At 43.8% G+C, this 17,626-nt stretch overlaps 1 protein-coding gene and 1 long non-coding RNA gene across 2 annotated transcripts; one reads left to right on the top strand and one right to left on the bottom strand.

Annotated features, from left to right (window-relative positions):
• Nucleotides 1–5,419: 5,419 nt before the first annotated feature.
• Nucleotides 5,420–10,527, bottom strand: LOC119367912. Its single transcript, XR_005176468.1, has 3 exons — nucleotides 10,338–10,527; nucleotides 9,934–10,002; nucleotides 5,420–7,120 (listed from the first exon to the last, which is right to left on the bottom strand). It is a non-coding gene; the product is annotated as an uncharacterized LOC119367912 (long non-coding RNA).
• A 2,533-nt stretch (nucleotides 10,528–13,060) lies between these two features.
• Nucleotides 13,061–15,427, top strand: LOC119364515 (lysine histidine transporter-like 6). Its single transcript, XM_037629995.1, has 7 exons — nucleotides 13,061–13,127; nucleotides 13,295–13,422; nucleotides 13,506–14,283; nucleotides 14,547–14,652; nucleotides 14,733–14,824; nucleotides 14,906–14,974; nucleotides 15,084–15,427. Exons 1-7 carry the CDS (start codon nucleotides 13,098–13,100, stop codon nucleotides 15,180–15,182), a joined length of 1,302 nt encoding a protein of 433 aa, XP_037485892.1. The 5' UTR covers nucleotides 13,061–13,097; the 3' UTR covers nucleotides 15,183–15,427.
• Nucleotides 15,428–17,626: the final 2,199 nt, after the last annotated feature.

The following is a 17,626-nucleotide window of genomic DNA, read 5'->3' as shown; positions in this document are numbered from 1 at the left end:
CGGACCTGATAACTTATGTACCCCGGTCTTGATAACTTGGTCGGCGAGGGTGGGGGTGGGGCAAGTCGCTGAAACATGCCATGGTCACTTCTGTGCAAATAACATGATAACTCAAACATGGCGGACCTGATAACTTATGTACCCCGGTCCTGATAACTTGGTCGGCGAGGATGGGGTGGGGCAAGTCTCTGAAACATGCCACGGTAACTTCTGTGCAAATAATATGATAACTCATGCATAGTAGACCTGATAAATTTGTCGGAGGGGTCGGGGTGGGGGTGTCGTTGAAACGTACGACGGTAATTTCTATGCAAATAACATGATAACTCACACATCGTAAACATGATAAATTATGTACGAGTCCTGGTAACTTTGTCGGAGGGGCCGAAGTGGGGGAGTCGTTGAAACAAACATACCATGATAACTTCTATGCAAATAATATGATAACTCACACATCATAGACATTAAATTATGTACCCGGTCCTGGTAACTTTGTCGGTGGGGTTGGGGTTGGGGGGAGTCATTGAAACATACCACGGTAACTTCTATGCAAATAACATGATAAGTCACACATCGTAGAAATTATAAATTATGTACCCAATTCTGATAACTTTATCGGTGGGGATGGGGTGGGAGGAGTTGTTGAATCATACCACGATAACTCTTATGCAAATAACATGATAACTCACACATCGCAGACTTGATAATTTATGTACCCGACCCTGATAAATTTGGCGACTGTGGCGAGGGGTGGGGGGGGACCCCGGTAATTTATATGTAAATAGCTTGTTAATAGACACATACTAAGCTGATAACTCACATACAAACGCCATTATAATTTTTTGACCTGAATTTTTTTTGTTGAAAAATATACACCCGATAATTTCTATGTAAAAAGCATGATAATGTATACATCACAGATTTGATAACTAATATCTTACATTTTAAACACCATGGTATCTTTCATCCAAGGGAAAAAAGTTTTTTAAACATTTTTCATCGGTAATTTATGTGTTAAATTACCATACTTCCTCATGCCTTAACCTTCTCGTACTTTAGTTATCAGCCTTATCATGGTATAGTTATCATGTTGCTCATACCATGGTTATCATCACGCTGGTCATGCCAAAGTTACCAAACCAAACTTTATTTTTTTCTGATATGGCAGAAATAAGAAAGGTACAAATAACATTGTTTATCTACAATAGACAACAACAAAAGGTGGCTCGGTTGGTTATTAGGCTCAATAGATATTGCATAGACCTAGGTTCGAATCCTCTTTCAAGCACTTTTATTTTATTTTCATATTATGCGATGAAAAACCAGAAAAAACCGCTAGCGTTTTACCATGGTTTTTGAGAGAAGGAAAAAATCAGTGGAAAGCGAGCGTGGGAAGATAGCGATAACTAGTCGTGCGGATCTGTCGCTAACGACCAGTCGACTGGTCGTTAGCACAGTCCTTCAGCTAATTAAGTTGCCAGCTAAGCACTGCGTATATTACCATGCTCAGGATAGATGGCAAGAACCACTAAATTTGGACCAAAATCTGTCCAACCCAGCAAATTACGATTTCATTTTGTCGAACTAGTTAACTCAATTGGAAACATGCATAAAATCAAGACAAACAACATTAGTCGAGCTTTAGGAATTGACACAAGTACCACCACGCAAATCACAACAAGCAGCTTAGTCCATGTGGTTCATGTCCCTCGTCACAATTCTTGAGTCTGAAATTTGACTCCAGCTCCCAGCAAAAAAAATCAAGAATTAGCACAGCTTTTATTTTGATGCTACGAGATTTAAAAGGTTCAGTTCTTATGTTTTCCAACTTGAATACTAACATGATGTAGCTCGTTGGTCGAACGGAGCGTGCGGAGGCTGTGCATTCTGGGTTCGATCCCCATCGGCCGCTTTATTTTTCTTCCTCGGGTATAGCAATCAGCCAAAGAAAAGAAAAAGTAGCTAGTGATCCATCCAGTGCGGGAGGTAGAACGTGGATCATTAGATGCGGACCGTGCGACTGGCGAATCGTACGCGCCTGTTGCGAACCACCAGCCGACTGGTGGTTAGATTTCTCGTTTAAAAAATTGCTCAAAATTCCATAAATTGTCAACAATTTCAAGAAATGTTTATAAATTTTAAAAGCTCTTCACATTTTCCCCAAAAATTCGGGTTTCAAAAACGTTTACAATTTTTTTATTTGGATGAACATTTCTTGAATTCTAGAACATTCTTTATTTTCATGATTGATTTTCGAATTCATGATCATTTTTTGAATTCATGAATATTTTTAAATATCATGAACTTTTTTGATTCAAGAATGTTTTTGTATTCAAAAACATTTTTTGAATTTCATACTTTTTCTGAAAATCGCAAAGATTTTTGAATTCATGAACATTTTTTAATTCAAATTTATTGTTTTGTATTCATGTTTTTAAAAAAATCAAAATCAAACTAGACTTAAAAAAAGGAAATGAAAAAAAACAGACGTGTGGTCTGCTGCCAAACCAGGCCCATCTTGCACTAACGACGCGAGCGACACGCCGTGTACTGCTCGCAGTGAGCGACACACAACAATAACGTCCATAGATGGGTATTGGAGTTCCGCACTATGTCCTTTTCCATCTATCTGTAAAAAAAATGGTAAAGACCCAACTTTTTTTGGGACAAGATGGGACCTGTGTCTTTTTTAACTATATTGTTGTGTTAATTGTAACTAGTAGAATGCCCGTGCATTGTCACGGGCTTTTAAAATATTCTGTGAAGTTATATAAACATAATGCATGTTAAATTTCACATGTAGAGAAAAAAATAGCGTGGGCATAATTGAGTAATAATTGAAGTCCACTTCACCTGCAATGCAAATTGATTAAAATGGAAATTTGACGATGTGTACATATAGAGTGATTATCGAACTGAAAATATGTTACAAATTAAAATTTACTTGATGCACTTAAGAAATTCTCGCACAATCAGGAATGTTGTCTATCCAGTTTTTTTAGCTTACCTCCCTACAAAAAGTCACTTTGGAACCCGGGTGCATTGGAGCCCTATTTTTTGAACTGTGCCAAAATGCTATTTTAAAGTTTCAAAAAATCTGAAAACAAGTCAACATGTTTATATGAATGTATATTACACATGTGTAAATTTTGGTGCTGGAATAAGTAACCATGTGAGTTACACAAAAATGACAAAATCGTGATTTTGGAAAGATAAACAGTGCATGCATTATTCACTATTTGGAAATCACCATTTTGTCATTTTGTATAGGTCGCATATTTACTTATTTCATCACCAAACTTTACACATGTGTAATATGCATCCATATGATCATGTAGATTTTTTTCAGAATTTTTTGAAACCTAAATGCGATATTCGAAGTATTTAAAATAAGGTCCTCCAATACACCCGGGTTCCAAAAATCCATTCTCGCCCACCCAGCCTTATTCTGACCTCAACTACTCTCTCACCACAACCAGCCCTCTCACTCTCTCACCCCACGCACCCCCTCACTCTATGTGTTCCTGTGCCGACAAGGCTGACAATACGTGGACGATGAAAGTGACTGTCATGAACTACATTATTCCTCATCTCTTCACTAAATAGATCTTTCTAACACAGCTCCAGCAATTTCTTCTATTTCCATGATTGCTCGGGGATGGATGGTGCAAACAAAACACTGTAACATGATGTGTCAGTCATCCCTCTAAACACCACCACCATCTCCGCCACCTAAGATCTCTTGTACCCTGCCTTCAAAACCGTTAATCCCCTGCCCATTCCCATCCAACGATGACCCTCCTCTAGATTTCAGTCCAATCAGTGACTTTGTCGATTGACATTTTCAAAGCATCATTTGAAGCCATCATTTTTTACCTCTGAACTACAAAGGTGAACATATAAACATATATTAAAATAAAAAAAATAAGCATATACAATATATATTCATTGGTTTAGATGCAAGCAGGTGGCCGTTTTTAAGTTAGAGTGAGTCGCATAGTGCCTTTAGTAGAGTGAGTTGAATCCAAATTTTAATAGCATATAGTGAGTAGCATTGTGCTTTTTAGTAGAGTGAGTTGCATCCCAATTTTAATAACACATAGGCTCACCTCTAAATAATTATTCTCCAGAAATGACTTGTTAGGGTTTGTGATGTTTTTCACTATATAAAAAAGTACGTGACGTTTCTCTGACGTTTCTCTCATAACAAACAATCGCTTTTCCTCAAAGCCACTTCTCTTCTTATCTTAAAAATAGCAATTCACCCTCTCACTCTCTCATGGCACGACACAACGCTCACATCTCATTCCCCTGGCCTTCTCTGACCACCACAACTTCTCATTGTCGCCTCCCTTCGACGCCACATCATTTAGCTCGCGCCTTTCTCTCACTGTCGTGTCCCCTACTGTCTACGACATCGCCCGCCCACTTTCTCCCCCTCCACAACACCCCAGGCTGATCCCGGTGCTAAGGGGTGCAAACCATCGTAGACGAGGGTGACCTCCATGGCAACACGGCCTGCTGCTCACCGCAACGCCGCACCTTCTTCGAGTATGGTGGCCAATTCACGCTGGGGGCATGTGATGTCTCCACGTGTCGCCAAATAGGGACAGAACATGCAGGGGAAGGTCGTCGGCATGGGGATGCGACACCCACGGGAGAATGGGAGAAGGCATAGCACGTTATGCAAGGAGGCGCCATGAAATCTAGTAAGTCAACGCTTGATTTACCTAGTAAAGTCATGCAATCAAATCAGATCTCGTGTAGGAGAAACATGCATTATGGGAACTAACATGAGAGATTGCATCACAATTTCCTTTCCCTCGGAAGATCTTGTTTGATTCAGGGCAGATGGACGAACAAGGAAAACTCGAGGGGAGGGATGGGTGTACAAACAACGACATACTAATGTACCATCACTATCGCAGACTCGCCTTTAATAGTAAAGATACCCCTCCCCCCTCTCTCTTCCTTCCTTTGATCCCCATACATCCCGCCCTCTCTCGCTACTTGTCGCGCGCTACAGGGATGGACATGGATTCCCTTCCTTCGATCCCCATCCATCCGACCCTCTCGCTTCTTGTCGCACGCTACGGGGACAGACATGGATGCCAAGCATGTCGTATGGGTAGAGTTAGGTGGGGTCAGAACATGAGAGCAATTGGGGATAGGAGTAAGAGGAACTCTAGCAGCTCCCCTAAATTACTATATATGGGACTCCCCTAAACTTTTAATTCCAACATCACCCCATTTTGTATCTTAACCTTCATATCTCCTATATTTCATTGGTCTTGTGAAATTATCAAATCCATATGTACATCTTTTTAATACCCTACATTTTTAGTTGTGTTATCAAATTCATATGTTTATCTTTCAAAAATAACCAAAAACAACACATTTTCAGCAGCAACATACACATCTAGTGGCATATAGCTATCGCAATCAGTGCACACACACATTTTTATCTCTCTAGCAATCAACGATTACTATACAAAATCAGTAATCAGCAACAACCTTAGGCAATCAACCCCTATATAAACTGCCATGACACCTCCTTATAATCAGCGGGTATAATTAGCAGCAACATTAGGCAATCAACGGCATCGACCCCTCAATCCCTCTCACTTTCTCTCTACTACTCTCTCTCTTCCTCTTCCTCTTCATCTTCTTCTTTCAGGACCACATTCTTCTTCTTCTATTCCTCCACTCATTATCTTTGCCTCTCCACCTCTCGGACCCAAGATCGACACATTTTTCAATGGTGCATCCGGCTCTCAAATCACTCCTTCCACCTCTAACCACTTACACTTTGAATTTCAAACACATAATCATGCACTTGTGTTGCAGTCCAAACAACTGGCTCTCAATTTCATGCACTTGTTCTGTAGGCCAAACAAATGGCTCTCCATTTCAAAAGTAAGACATGCATAAAATAAATTTCACTTCTTAGTATACATAATAACACAAGAAGCAACAAAGTGGAACTTGACCAGTGTCAATCTCAAAATCTTTTGGTGGAAAACACATAAATAACATCTCTATCTATGTAATAAGGAGTGATGCTATGTAAAATCATGGTAACCAGAAAACCACCTTCTTAGGAATTGTAGGCTCTCAACAAGGATTTCATTGTTTCTCTCCCCATTGCCACATGGGTATCATAAAGAGTTAAAATGTTACAAGTGTTAGTGTTGAATAATCCTATACAAGTGTATAATAAAATATTTGTTGACGACCCTTAACAATCCCAAAACACTCATGGCTTTCAAAAACTCATGACAATTTTTTTAATATTAACAACAAAAATAGTACAGAGGAAGTATAATTAAATCTGAACTGAACTTGACAAGATTCAAAATCAAAACTCAACTCATGGCTTCTGTAGCAAAGAATGGAAGGCAAGGATGGAAATATCCTTCCAACTGTGTGCCAGGCAAGAAATGGGTACTATATTGCCCATGGACTCGCTAAGATTGAGTATATGTTTTTATTCATTCATTGTCAGAATGATCATGTCTAATTTCCCAAAATTTCAAAAACATTTCTAGTCACAAATGACTACTAACAAGAATCGATGAATACAAATCCTAGAGATATAAACAAAAAAATAGTATGTACCTATATAATATCATATGATCATGATAATCACACCCCATTCACCTCATGACAACTATATATAAGAGTAAGGCTCCTGTAACATATATTCATTTCAGATTTATGAGGCTATTTGATGCACCATTTATATGCAAATATATATTAGATAAAAGACGACTGAATTCCCAATTAACATTTGCACCACATCATATGAAGTATTGACGTACGATCTAGCACCAAATTTTGAATACTGCACCATGACCATAAATATTACCTAGCAGGCTGTCACAAGCACACGCATGGCCCGCGGCCACAACATATCCACACAGACAACACACATCACACCTAACGGAACACAGGACGAATCCTGCAATGTGGAGAATCAGCGAATATGATACCCCAAGATCTTACCTGACATATTAGAAGCCACACTACCGAACCAGCATCATCCAAACCAACATGAAAGCCATCATCCTCAGCGCTCCTTTATTTTGCAGGACATATTATGATACATCGCCAGGTGTCTCTGCAAACAAACAAGACCAAGATAATTACAACACACCACATGCCTGCAAAATTCAGAACAAGCAAATCTAATTCAAACAGAAAAAAACAAGGGCCAGTTGCCCAAATTATTCTAACAATTCTGAAACAACTCATCATTTGAAAACATGCAAACATCTTATTCTTACGACGCATCACGCCACGTTGACTTCAATCTGAGAATAAAAAGGAACATAAAAAAATTGTGAGGGCAAAGGAAAGAGAAAAAGGGGAGCTCATCACCTACCATGGCCCAAAGCAGGGTAAGGTCCCGCCACTGCATCCAGTACCGTCCATGACGCTGTCTGGTACTACACGAGTTGCCAAGATGTCTTCATTTTTTGAGTTAGCGGCGCCCGATAATGAGGCGGCCGTGGCAGTGTGCCATACACCCGTCAAAGTCGTCTCCCATTCTCGCGCTATGGGCTCAAACGGCGGCAACAACGAGGGGGGCGAGGATCAACATCAAGATCGGGAAGAAACTAATGTTCTGGCTCAACCGGAAGATGAGCAAGAACCGGTGTCACCAGAGGTTTGCATCTTCACCTTACCAACAAATCTCCGTGTTGGCTAGTGAACCGCACCGAGGTCTAAAAAACTTAAGACCCTTGGGATGCATACGCACAACCTGCCTATTAACTTCCCATCCATGCTTTCCATGAATCATTTTCATAACTTAATCCATATTCGTGAGGTGGAAAACATCCCTCGTGCACATGGCCCCTCAGGCTGGGATATCCAGCGTGACATGGGGTCAAATGCAGAGAGGAAAGACGGTTGGGGTACCAACAACTATCAGAATCTGAAGGCACTCCAGCACCATAGCATGTTGGTGCAGTCTATGATGAACCAGATAAATCAGTTGATGGAGATGGCCGTGAAGCATATCCAAACTAAAGCCTGCGACAACAAGCCACCACCACCTTCAAAGGACCAAGCATGAGGAGGCTCCAGTATTGTTGAGATGTTAGATTGTTTGGATGTTTCATCGCATGTAGCCATCCGGATATGAAAAATAATAAAGTGTTATTTTCAGTTGATTTATACATACTACGTGACTGCTAAATATGCTCAATGACAATTTGATTTTCCCTTATCTCTTATTTATGCCGACCAACATGCTATTTTTGCTTTCTCTTATCGCTACACCAAAAGAAGAATAGAAGATTCTCTTTAATCGCCATACTATAAAACATGGAATAGGGAGAGAACAAACAGGCAAGTGAAAAGAATCTTCTATTCTTCTTCCGGTGTAGCGATAAGGGAAAGCAAAAATAGCATGTTGGTCGGGATAAATAAGAGATAAGGGGAAAATCAAATTGTCATTGATCATATTTAGCAGTCATGTAGCATGGATAAATCAACTAAAAATAACACTTCATTATTTTTCATATCCCGACGGTTAAATGCAATGAAACATCCAAACAATCTAACATCTCAACAATACTGGAGCCTACTCATGCTTGGTCCTTTGAAGGTGGTGATGGCTTGTTGTCGCAGGCTTCAGTTTTGATATGCTCCACGACCATCTCCGTCAACTGATATATCTGGTTCATCATAGACTGCACCAACATGCTATTGTGCTGGAGTGCCTGCAGAATATGATAGTTGTTGGTACCCCAACCGTCTTTCCTCTTTGCATTTGACCCCGTGTCACGCTGGATATCCCAGACTGAGGGGACATGTGCACGAGGGATGTTTTCCACCTCACGAATATGGATTAAGTTATGAAAGTGGTTCATGGAAAGCAAGGATGAGAAATTAATAGGCAGATTGTGTGTATACATCCCAAGGGTCTTAAGTTTTTTAGACCTCGGTGCGGTTCCCTCGCCAACATGGGGAATTGTTGGTAAGGTGAAGATACAAACCTCTGGTGACCCCAGTTTTTGCTCATCTGCCGGTTGAGCCAGAACATCAGGGTGCAGTTGTGTCGTTTTTTAACTATATTGTTGTGTTAATTGTAATTTCTATGGTAACGCTAACTGGCAAACGTTCTCCGAGAAAAAAACTCCCAGTAAACGCCCTAGGATCATCAAATGATGACGCTTTTTTTTAAATGCCTTCTCTTCAAAAAATTGACATGCTAGTGAAAATGTAACCCCCCTAAAACTAAAACTGCCATGGGAAAGGTTCGCAAATGCCACCCACCCACCCAGTGGCGGGGTGTGAACCAAATTGAAGAGGGGGCCAAAAGTGCTAGGGAGATTAGTGAAGCAGGAAGATTAGCAAAAGAGTTTAGCATTAGGCAAACTTATCTTGGCAATATTTCTCATGGAGGGGGGTTGGGCCTCCTTGGTCCCGCCGACGCTCCGCCAGTGCACCCAGCGAACATTCGTTAGCTAAGAGCGCAGGGGCGGAGCCAGGATGAAAAATGAGAGGGGGCAATGATATATACATACTTTTTTTTTCAAAAACATCTATCGAACAAATGGCTAAATAATTAAAAAACAACCGCACAAGCATGCATATAGTGTGTTAGAAGCAAAATCACACACTTCCTTATAAGACAATGTCATCACAGGCATAATTAATTAATTATGATAAGTTCATTGCGAAAGTAAAAGTAAACTAACCAGTTAAGCACAATAACTTGACTATGCTGTTCCTTTTTGTTGGTACGTCCCTGATTTCTAGCCATCTATCGAACTAATGGCCAAATAATTAAAGAAAACAACCACATAAGCATGCATATAGTGTGTTAGAAGCAAGCTCACACATTTCCTTACAAGATAATGTGGTCACACGCATAATTAATTAATTGTGATAAGTTCATTGCGGAAGTAAAAGTAAACTAACCAGTTAAGGCACAATAACTTGACTATGCCGTTCCTTTTTGTTGGTACGTCCTGATTTCTAGCCTTCAAGCTGCAGGAAGATGGAACATGTTTGAATATAGAGAGCATATAAACATTGACAGATAAACATCTCTCCATTAGCTTTTCTGTCAATGCCAAATATTTAATGTTAAATAAATTGAGACCATGAAAGCAGAATATTACTATAGATTTCATTTTACTCCCATGTGCTCAAACTTATTCATATGGAATTCTTAGGGGAACCTATATTCAATCAACCTAATTACCAATTTGTATATTATAATTTGTACACACGGATATTTGATACAATTCACTACCTTTTTGACATGGAAATCAGAATAAAATAGTAACGGGGAAATTAGAAAGAAAAAAAGAGAGCTAAACCTAGGGCTTATCTTGATTGAATAATTGATTAGTACGGCTTCTTCCTTGAGGGTGGCAGGCCGGCCGGCCGGCGTGCGCAGTGCAGATGGAGGCTGATCGCTAGAGGGGCGAGGTGTATGTGCAGCGTAGAGCGGCGGCGGCGCGGCCGTTTCGGCTCGTCAAGGCGTCACGCGAGCACAGGCGACGAACACATCTGAAACTCCGGAAGGCCTCAGTACGTTTCTAGCGAATCGAGATTGACCTGATCGTTCTGGATGGGCCCCTGGGCTAATAACCTATGTAATACGGGCTTTAAACATACAGCATGAGAAAAAAAGTAAGTGGGGGCAAATACCTTGGGCTGAGCAGGGCAGCGCTGTATATTCTAGGCCAGGTACACGTAAGCTGAAAAAACCGAGTGGGGGCATTCGCCCCCACAACCTGCACTGCACGTGGGTTCGGGACCTCCTAATCCGCGCATTCAGCGCCGGCTCACAGCAGCGCCCTGGTGGGCCGGCCCGCGTTCACGCAGTGGCAGCAAAAAAACGCTGAAAAAATTATTGCGCGCAGGAATCGAACCCTGACCAGCGCGTTCTTGCCCGCGCCCGACTAACCAGCACATCAACTACGACCTACTGATCCGAATAACCGCGAAGTTCTTATGGACAATTGTCGCCGCCCTGTCCCAAAATTTGAAAGTTCACACATTAAGAAAAAGTTTACGAATTTGTTTTTAAAAAGGAAAGGTTCACGTATTCAAAAAAGCTCACGAAAATTAGAAAAAGTTCACTGATTTGAGTAAAAAGTTCATAAATTTGAAAAAAGTTCATGGAATTTGGAAAAGTTCACTAATTTCAGAAAAGTCGCGGGATTTTAAAAAGTTCACGAGTTTGAAAAAAGTTCACAGATCAAAGAAGTTCATTTTTTTTAAAAGTTCATGAAATACAAAATAGTTCAAGAAAAATCGAAAAAATGCTTCCAAGTTGAAAAAAGTTCATCGAATTTGAAAAAAGTTCATCGAAATTAAAAAATGTTCATCAATTTGAGTTCATCAAAAATTGAAATTTTTTATCGAACTCCAAAAAAAGTTTATAGATTCGAAGAAAATGTTCACGTATTTGCGGACAATTCATCGAATGAGGAAGAAGGAAAATAAAGATAAAATAAAAAGGAAAACAAAAAAAGTTCATCCATTTCAAAAAAAAAATCACCGAAGCTATAAATATGTTGATAAATTTTCAAAAAATATCACCATGAAAAAAAGTTAATCGATTTGGAAAAAATTCACAAATTTGAAAAATAAGTTCATCAAATTTAAAAAGATTAAATGAATTAAAAGAAAAGTTCGCGAATTTGGAAACAAATCAACGAACCAGAAGAAAAAGATAAAACCTGAATACGAAAATGAAAAATGGAAAATGAAATAAAAGAAAAAGAAAAAAGGGAAAGGAAAGAATGAAAGAATAAGAAAGTTTTCTTTTACCAGCTCATGCTGGGGTGGCGTGGTGGTTGCTCCAGGTTAACTTCGTTTGGGGGACGCTGGTTCGAATTAGGAGGAGCGCGGCAGTTCGTTTTTGCTTTTTTAAATACAGAGAAGGAAAACTAGATGGGCCGGCCCAGCTAACGCGCCTGCAGGCGCCGGTTTGCAGAAACAGTAGTAACCGGCGCCTGCAGCGTCAAATAGGGTTTGCCCGTGGGTTCGCCCCCTATAAGAGCGTCGAATTTCTGACCACTTTTCTGTACAACAGTAACAGATCATCATTAGTAAGCAAAGCTTGGGTTTTTGCCGTCGTGGAAATGTGCATCTTTTTTGACGATCTAGTTTTTGCTGTTTTAAATACGGTGAAGGAAAACTAGATGGGCCGGCCCAGCTAACGCGCCTGCAGGCGCCGGTTTGCAGAAACAGTAGTAACCGGCGCCTGCAGCGCCAAATAGGGTTTGCCCGTGGGTTCGCCCCCTGTAAGAGCGTCGAATTTCTGACCACTTTTCTGTACAACAGTAACAGATCATCATTAGTAAGCAAAGCTTGGGTTTTTGCCGTCGCGGAAATGTGCATCTTTTGTGACGATCTACTTCAAATATGTGCTGCTCGTGCTTGAAAATGATGTACTACCACCTTTTGTGCAGTGCATGGGAAAAACAAGGGGGGCTCCCTCCCCAAAACAATATCCAAGCTCCTTCCAGTTGTGCCTCCTCTTTAGGTGTTTGTACCTAACCTAAACCCACAAATCGTACGACCAAAGTCGCTAGCCACTACGGAAATTGCCCACGGCCACAGTCCCCGTGGATCTAGACGGCGAGAATGCCTTTACTCGAGTGTAGCAGCCATAAAAGCTTCTCTCGTGGGCAATATGGCCAAATAACCCACTGACAGGACATCGAATCATCATCTCACAAAACACACAAGAAATCAAATGTTCGCTTTACGGATTTCTGTACATCGACTTAGCCCGAAATTGAACGCACCGAGATTCCTTTGGTTATTCTCTTAGCCTCTTCTGAAACCGGGATAAGTCTTGATTATTCCCCGGTGAACCGACGCCGCTCCTTTTGTTTCGGCACCTAATCATTATTCTTACTGAGTAATGATCCGCGTCTTAATTAAACTTTACGTCTCCGTCGCAACTTGCAAGCGCTGAAATTCTGGAGCTCTTTTCCAACATATGTTAATACTGCCAAGCATTCACTGGTTAAGCTAGTACCGGTATAAATACACCCCCTCTGCACTCCCAAGTTGCGTATGTTCAGTGACAGAGCCGGTGGGTGCGGAGCTTGCTGGCCATGGGCTCGCCTTCAGTCGTTCTTCCTAAGGTCTGGGAGCGTAGTGCTTACCGACTCGGTGATTTGGACACCTGCATGCAGTTTCTTAGATGCGTCAATATGATCTGACGGGCCCATCGCCCTGCATGCATGTGTGTCGCTCTATCATCAAACTTTAGCATGCATCATAACCGGGGTTCTTCTTTCTTGATCATCAGGTGGTCGACGGTGAGAACGAGGGCACGGCCCGCCGTGCCAAATGGTGGTACGTGACGTTCCACAATGTCACCGCGATGGTCGGCGCCGGCGTGCTCAGCCTGCCCTACGCCATGGCTCACCTCGGATGGTAGGTTTGCGTCCGTGTGATCCAAACCAACGCTTAACAGCTAGTGGTACGTACGTCTAAATTCAGTTATTGTACGTGTCCAGGGGGCCAGGGATAGTGGCGCTGCTGGTGTCGTGGTGCATCACGCTGTACACGCTGCGGCTGCTGATCGAGCTCCACGAGTGCGTGCCCGGCGTGCGCTTCGACCGGTACCGTGACCTGGGCGTGCACGCGCTGGGCCCGCGGCTGGGCCTGTGGGTGGTGGTGCCGCAGCAGCTCATCGTGCAGCTCGGCTGCGACGTCGTCTACATGGTCACCGGCGGCAACTGCCTGCAGAAGTTCGCCGAGTCTGTGTGCCCGGGCTGCACGCGGCTGCACCAGTCCTACTGGATTTGCATCTTCGGCTCCTCCCAGTTCCTGCTCTCGCAGCTCCGCGACCTCAACTCCATCACCGCCATCTCCCTCGCCGCCGCCGTCATGTCCCTCAGCTACTCCACCATATCGTGGGCGGCGTGCCTGGCCAAGGGCCCCGTCGCCGGGGTGAGCTACGCGTACAAGGCCGGCACGGCGGCGGACTCGGTGTTCCGGGTGTGCAGCGCGCTGGGGCAGGTGGCTTTCGCGTTCGCCGGGCACGGCGTGGTCCTGGAGATCCAGGCCACCATCCCGTCCACGCCTACCAAGCCGTCCAAGGTGCCCATGTGGAAGGGCACCGTCGCCGCCTACATGGTCACCGCCGCGTGCTACTTCCCCGTGGCGTTCATCGGGTACTGGACGTTCGGCCAGGACGTGAGCGACAACGTGCTCGTGGCGCTGGAGCGCCCGCCCTGGCTCGTCGCCGCCGCCAACATGATGGTGGTCATCCATGTCGTCGGGAGCTATCAGGTAAGCCATGTACTCTTGGATGACATGAACCTACAAAAACATAAAGTGGTCAGAGCATAATAATCATCAAAAGAAACCTTCCATTTCCTAGAAAGCCTTCTGTAGTGGTCACAGAATATGGCACAATGGAGTTACTAATGAGCTTTAGAGATCTGGCACCATGGAACCTGTTTTTTTGGAACGTTGACTGCAGCACTGAGCCACCAGTGGCTGAAACATGGAACTGACCAGTGACCAACTTAACTACCGCTGCAACGTTTCAGGTATACGCCATGCCAATATTCGAAAGCATGGAAACGTTTCTGACCACGAGGTTCAGGGTTCCACCGGGGCTGCTGCTCCGTCTGGTGGCTCGATCAACCTACGTCGGTAAGAATCAATCACATCGTTGAAACGACATGCATACACACATCAATCTGTTCACCAACTGATCGATCGTGTCGTTGCAGCGTTCACGCTGTTCGTCGCCGTGACTTTCCCGTTCTTCGGCGACCTCCTCGGCTTCTTCGGGGGCTTCGGATTCACGCCCACCTCCTTCTTCGTAAGCCCCGTTGCCTCACCACCGATCACGATGTTGTACGTGTTTATGGGCTGAGCTTCCATGACTTTTTTGCTACTGCAGCTCCCCTGCATCCTATGGCTGAAGATCAAGAAGCCTCTGAGGTTCAGCGCGTCGTGGCTCGCCAATTGGGTACACATTTCCGGACACCTGATTTTTCTGACGAAACTCCGACACCTGAACTGAGAGAGAGGGTTCAGGTTATATTTTGTCAATAGTTTGACAATTGGTTTTGCTGCAGGGGTGCATCGTCGTCGGGGTGCTGCTGATGCTGGTTTCCACCATGGGCGGGTTAAGGAGCATCATCCAGGACACCTCCACGTTCCAGTTCTACTCTTGAAGGCGTACGCGCGGCTAGCTAGCTGCAGGTAGCCGTCGTGCCTACAGTGTAACAGTGGCCTCTCATCGAATCACTGAAGGTCGTTGGCTTCGATTCAGAGGGTGACCTGCTTCTGCGGAGTGTCAAACTAATGTCGTGACATGCGAATGGTAGATGATGTCCGAGTGATCGGCGTAATACCTTGTGCCCGTCACTTAATAAACCTTGTCCATACTATGCTGCAATACAGATCGTGTACTTTGTCACATCTTGGTTCCAAATCTGTTGCAACGTGAAAACAGTTGCAACTTGCAACTGTAAATTATTATGAAGTCTTTAGGGAGAGTCAACTGCACTAGGGATAGGGAGACACCCAGCCATTTCTTTTTATGGTTTTAGTTTTTCTTTATAAAACAACCCGTGGTTTTAGTTAGAACTAATATACACATCTGCTTGTGGCGGTACAATGTTGTGCTGCAGTATAGTAGAGTTGTATCTTAGCTAACAAAATATTGGAAACCCGATATGAAAACCCGGACTAGCAACACTTGTGAGCCTAAGAAAATTAGGAGAGAACCTAAAATTCAAACAAATTAGGAGAAAAGTTGGCATGCTCACAACAAAGCTTGAGACCAAGTCAAGGTTTCAGCAACGACAACTGCAGCTCTCGCCTCTCGTGTGATGGTCCTTAGATGCACGTGCGTGAAGACTTTTCGTCTCTGATCGTAAAGTTGAACAAACTCTAATAAAGGAGCGGCGACGGTTTATTTCGCCGATAGTGGTCGCTCGGTGATCCAGAAATCCCGACATTATCACGGTCATGTTTGGGGTGACATGTACTCTGGTTACCCTTTGGAGGTGTTTGTTCGGAAAGAAATCGTCGTAACCTGTTTACGCTTTGAACCAAAACGTTACCCGTGTTTGTTATGTGTAGGACGTAATTGGCTGCCTCCGTAAACGCTTAGAGCCTAGCTCTCCATCGATACCACCCACACCCCCCGCGAAAGGGTTGCATTATCACACGCACCTCCTCTTCCCACGATCCCCTACTCCCCGACCAGCGTCCCCGCCACCCCTATCCCCTTCGAGTCCGGCGCCACCGCCTCCTCGATCCCCTCCGAGCCACCTCCCCCATCTCTGATGGTTGGTGAGTAACCGGACTGTCGTTGTATTGAATATAGGCATTCATACCCCTAACCATTCACACACAATTGTAGCCTTCCCGTCGGGAAGGGCTTGGCAGAAGATGAACTTATTTCAAGCACTCAAAGCTTGATAGATAAAAACCATGAAGAAGACGTCAAGGTGGTCATCGAGAAATACTAAAGAAGTATTGAAGATCAAGACTCAAGTTGCCCGCAAGCTCCAGGCCGGCAAGCTTCGGGACGGCAAGCTTTGGGCCGGCTAGCTCAAGATCGACAAGCTCCCTCCAACGATCCACCTCGGTAGTATGTCAGTAGTGTGCCGACAGGTGGCGAGCACGCATGCAGTTAGGTAGAGCTTGTCGGGGCACGTGGCAGTTCGTTGCCCGGCTTTATTGACATCCGTCCATAAGGCGTGTCGCGATAATAAGAGGTAGTTGGGCTGATGGTACAAGTGGAGCAACGCTCCCTTGTCGGTATTCACCCCAGCAATGACACCTAACGGTGCATTTAATGCTTTTGTCCTATACCGTCAAGCTTAGGTATGATAGCGTTGTACCCTCTATAATTACTATTTTGCCACTATGGTGACCCCTTTCATCTATAAAATAAGGCCCATTGCTACCTTTACAAGGGTTGATACCCTCCCCATTTACATTAGCTAGCTGCACCTCCCGAGCACTCTACCGACAAGGTTGAGCTCTTGTAAACGCAGGGCTCAAACTCATCAATCCCCCAAAGCAGGAGTAGGTTTTACGCGTCACAGCGGCCCGAACCTGGGTAAACTCTTGGTGTGCTATGCGGTTGTTGCTGCCCTTTGTGTATCGAACATAGAAGGGCCATGTGGCCCATAGATTGTCGTATGCCAACACGGATGCACATCTTCTCCTGGTCGCCACCCCATTTGTGCAGCCCCAGCTCGCCCTCATCGTCGGCCAGACCGTTCGCCGCAAGGTGCAGGCTCCCTCCCTCCTTTTGTCACCAGTCCTCCGTCTTCCTCCCTTGTCTACTCTCTTTCCTGTCCCTTGTCTGCTCTCCTTCCATTGCAGCCACTGGTCATGACGACCCTGAAGCAGACACCACAACTTTGATTCCTTTATAGGCATCAACCAAACAGAACATAGATTTATCCATCACGTTTCCGTTACCAGCGTGATCTAATTTCCTTATCGTTTACATTACCACTTCTAATCCAAAGACCTCCTTTATGTATGCGGATCGAGAACAAGCAGTTGAGCAGCGGCGGTGGAGCAGTGGCGTGCCGCGGGTCAGTTCTAGAAGATAGTGGCAGTTGAATCCTTTTGAGCTTCGTTGTATTTTCTT

Source organism: Triticum dicoccoides, chromosome 2B, assembly GCF_002162155.2.
Source record: "Triticum dicoccoides isolate Atlit2015 ecotype Zavitan chromosome 2B, WEW_v2.0, whole genome shotgun sequence".
Lineage (NCBI taxonomy): Eukaryota > Viridiplantae > Streptophyta > Magnoliopsida > Poales > Poaceae > Triticum > Triticum dicoccoides.
This window is presented reverse-complemented; position numbering and strand designations above follow the sequence as displayed.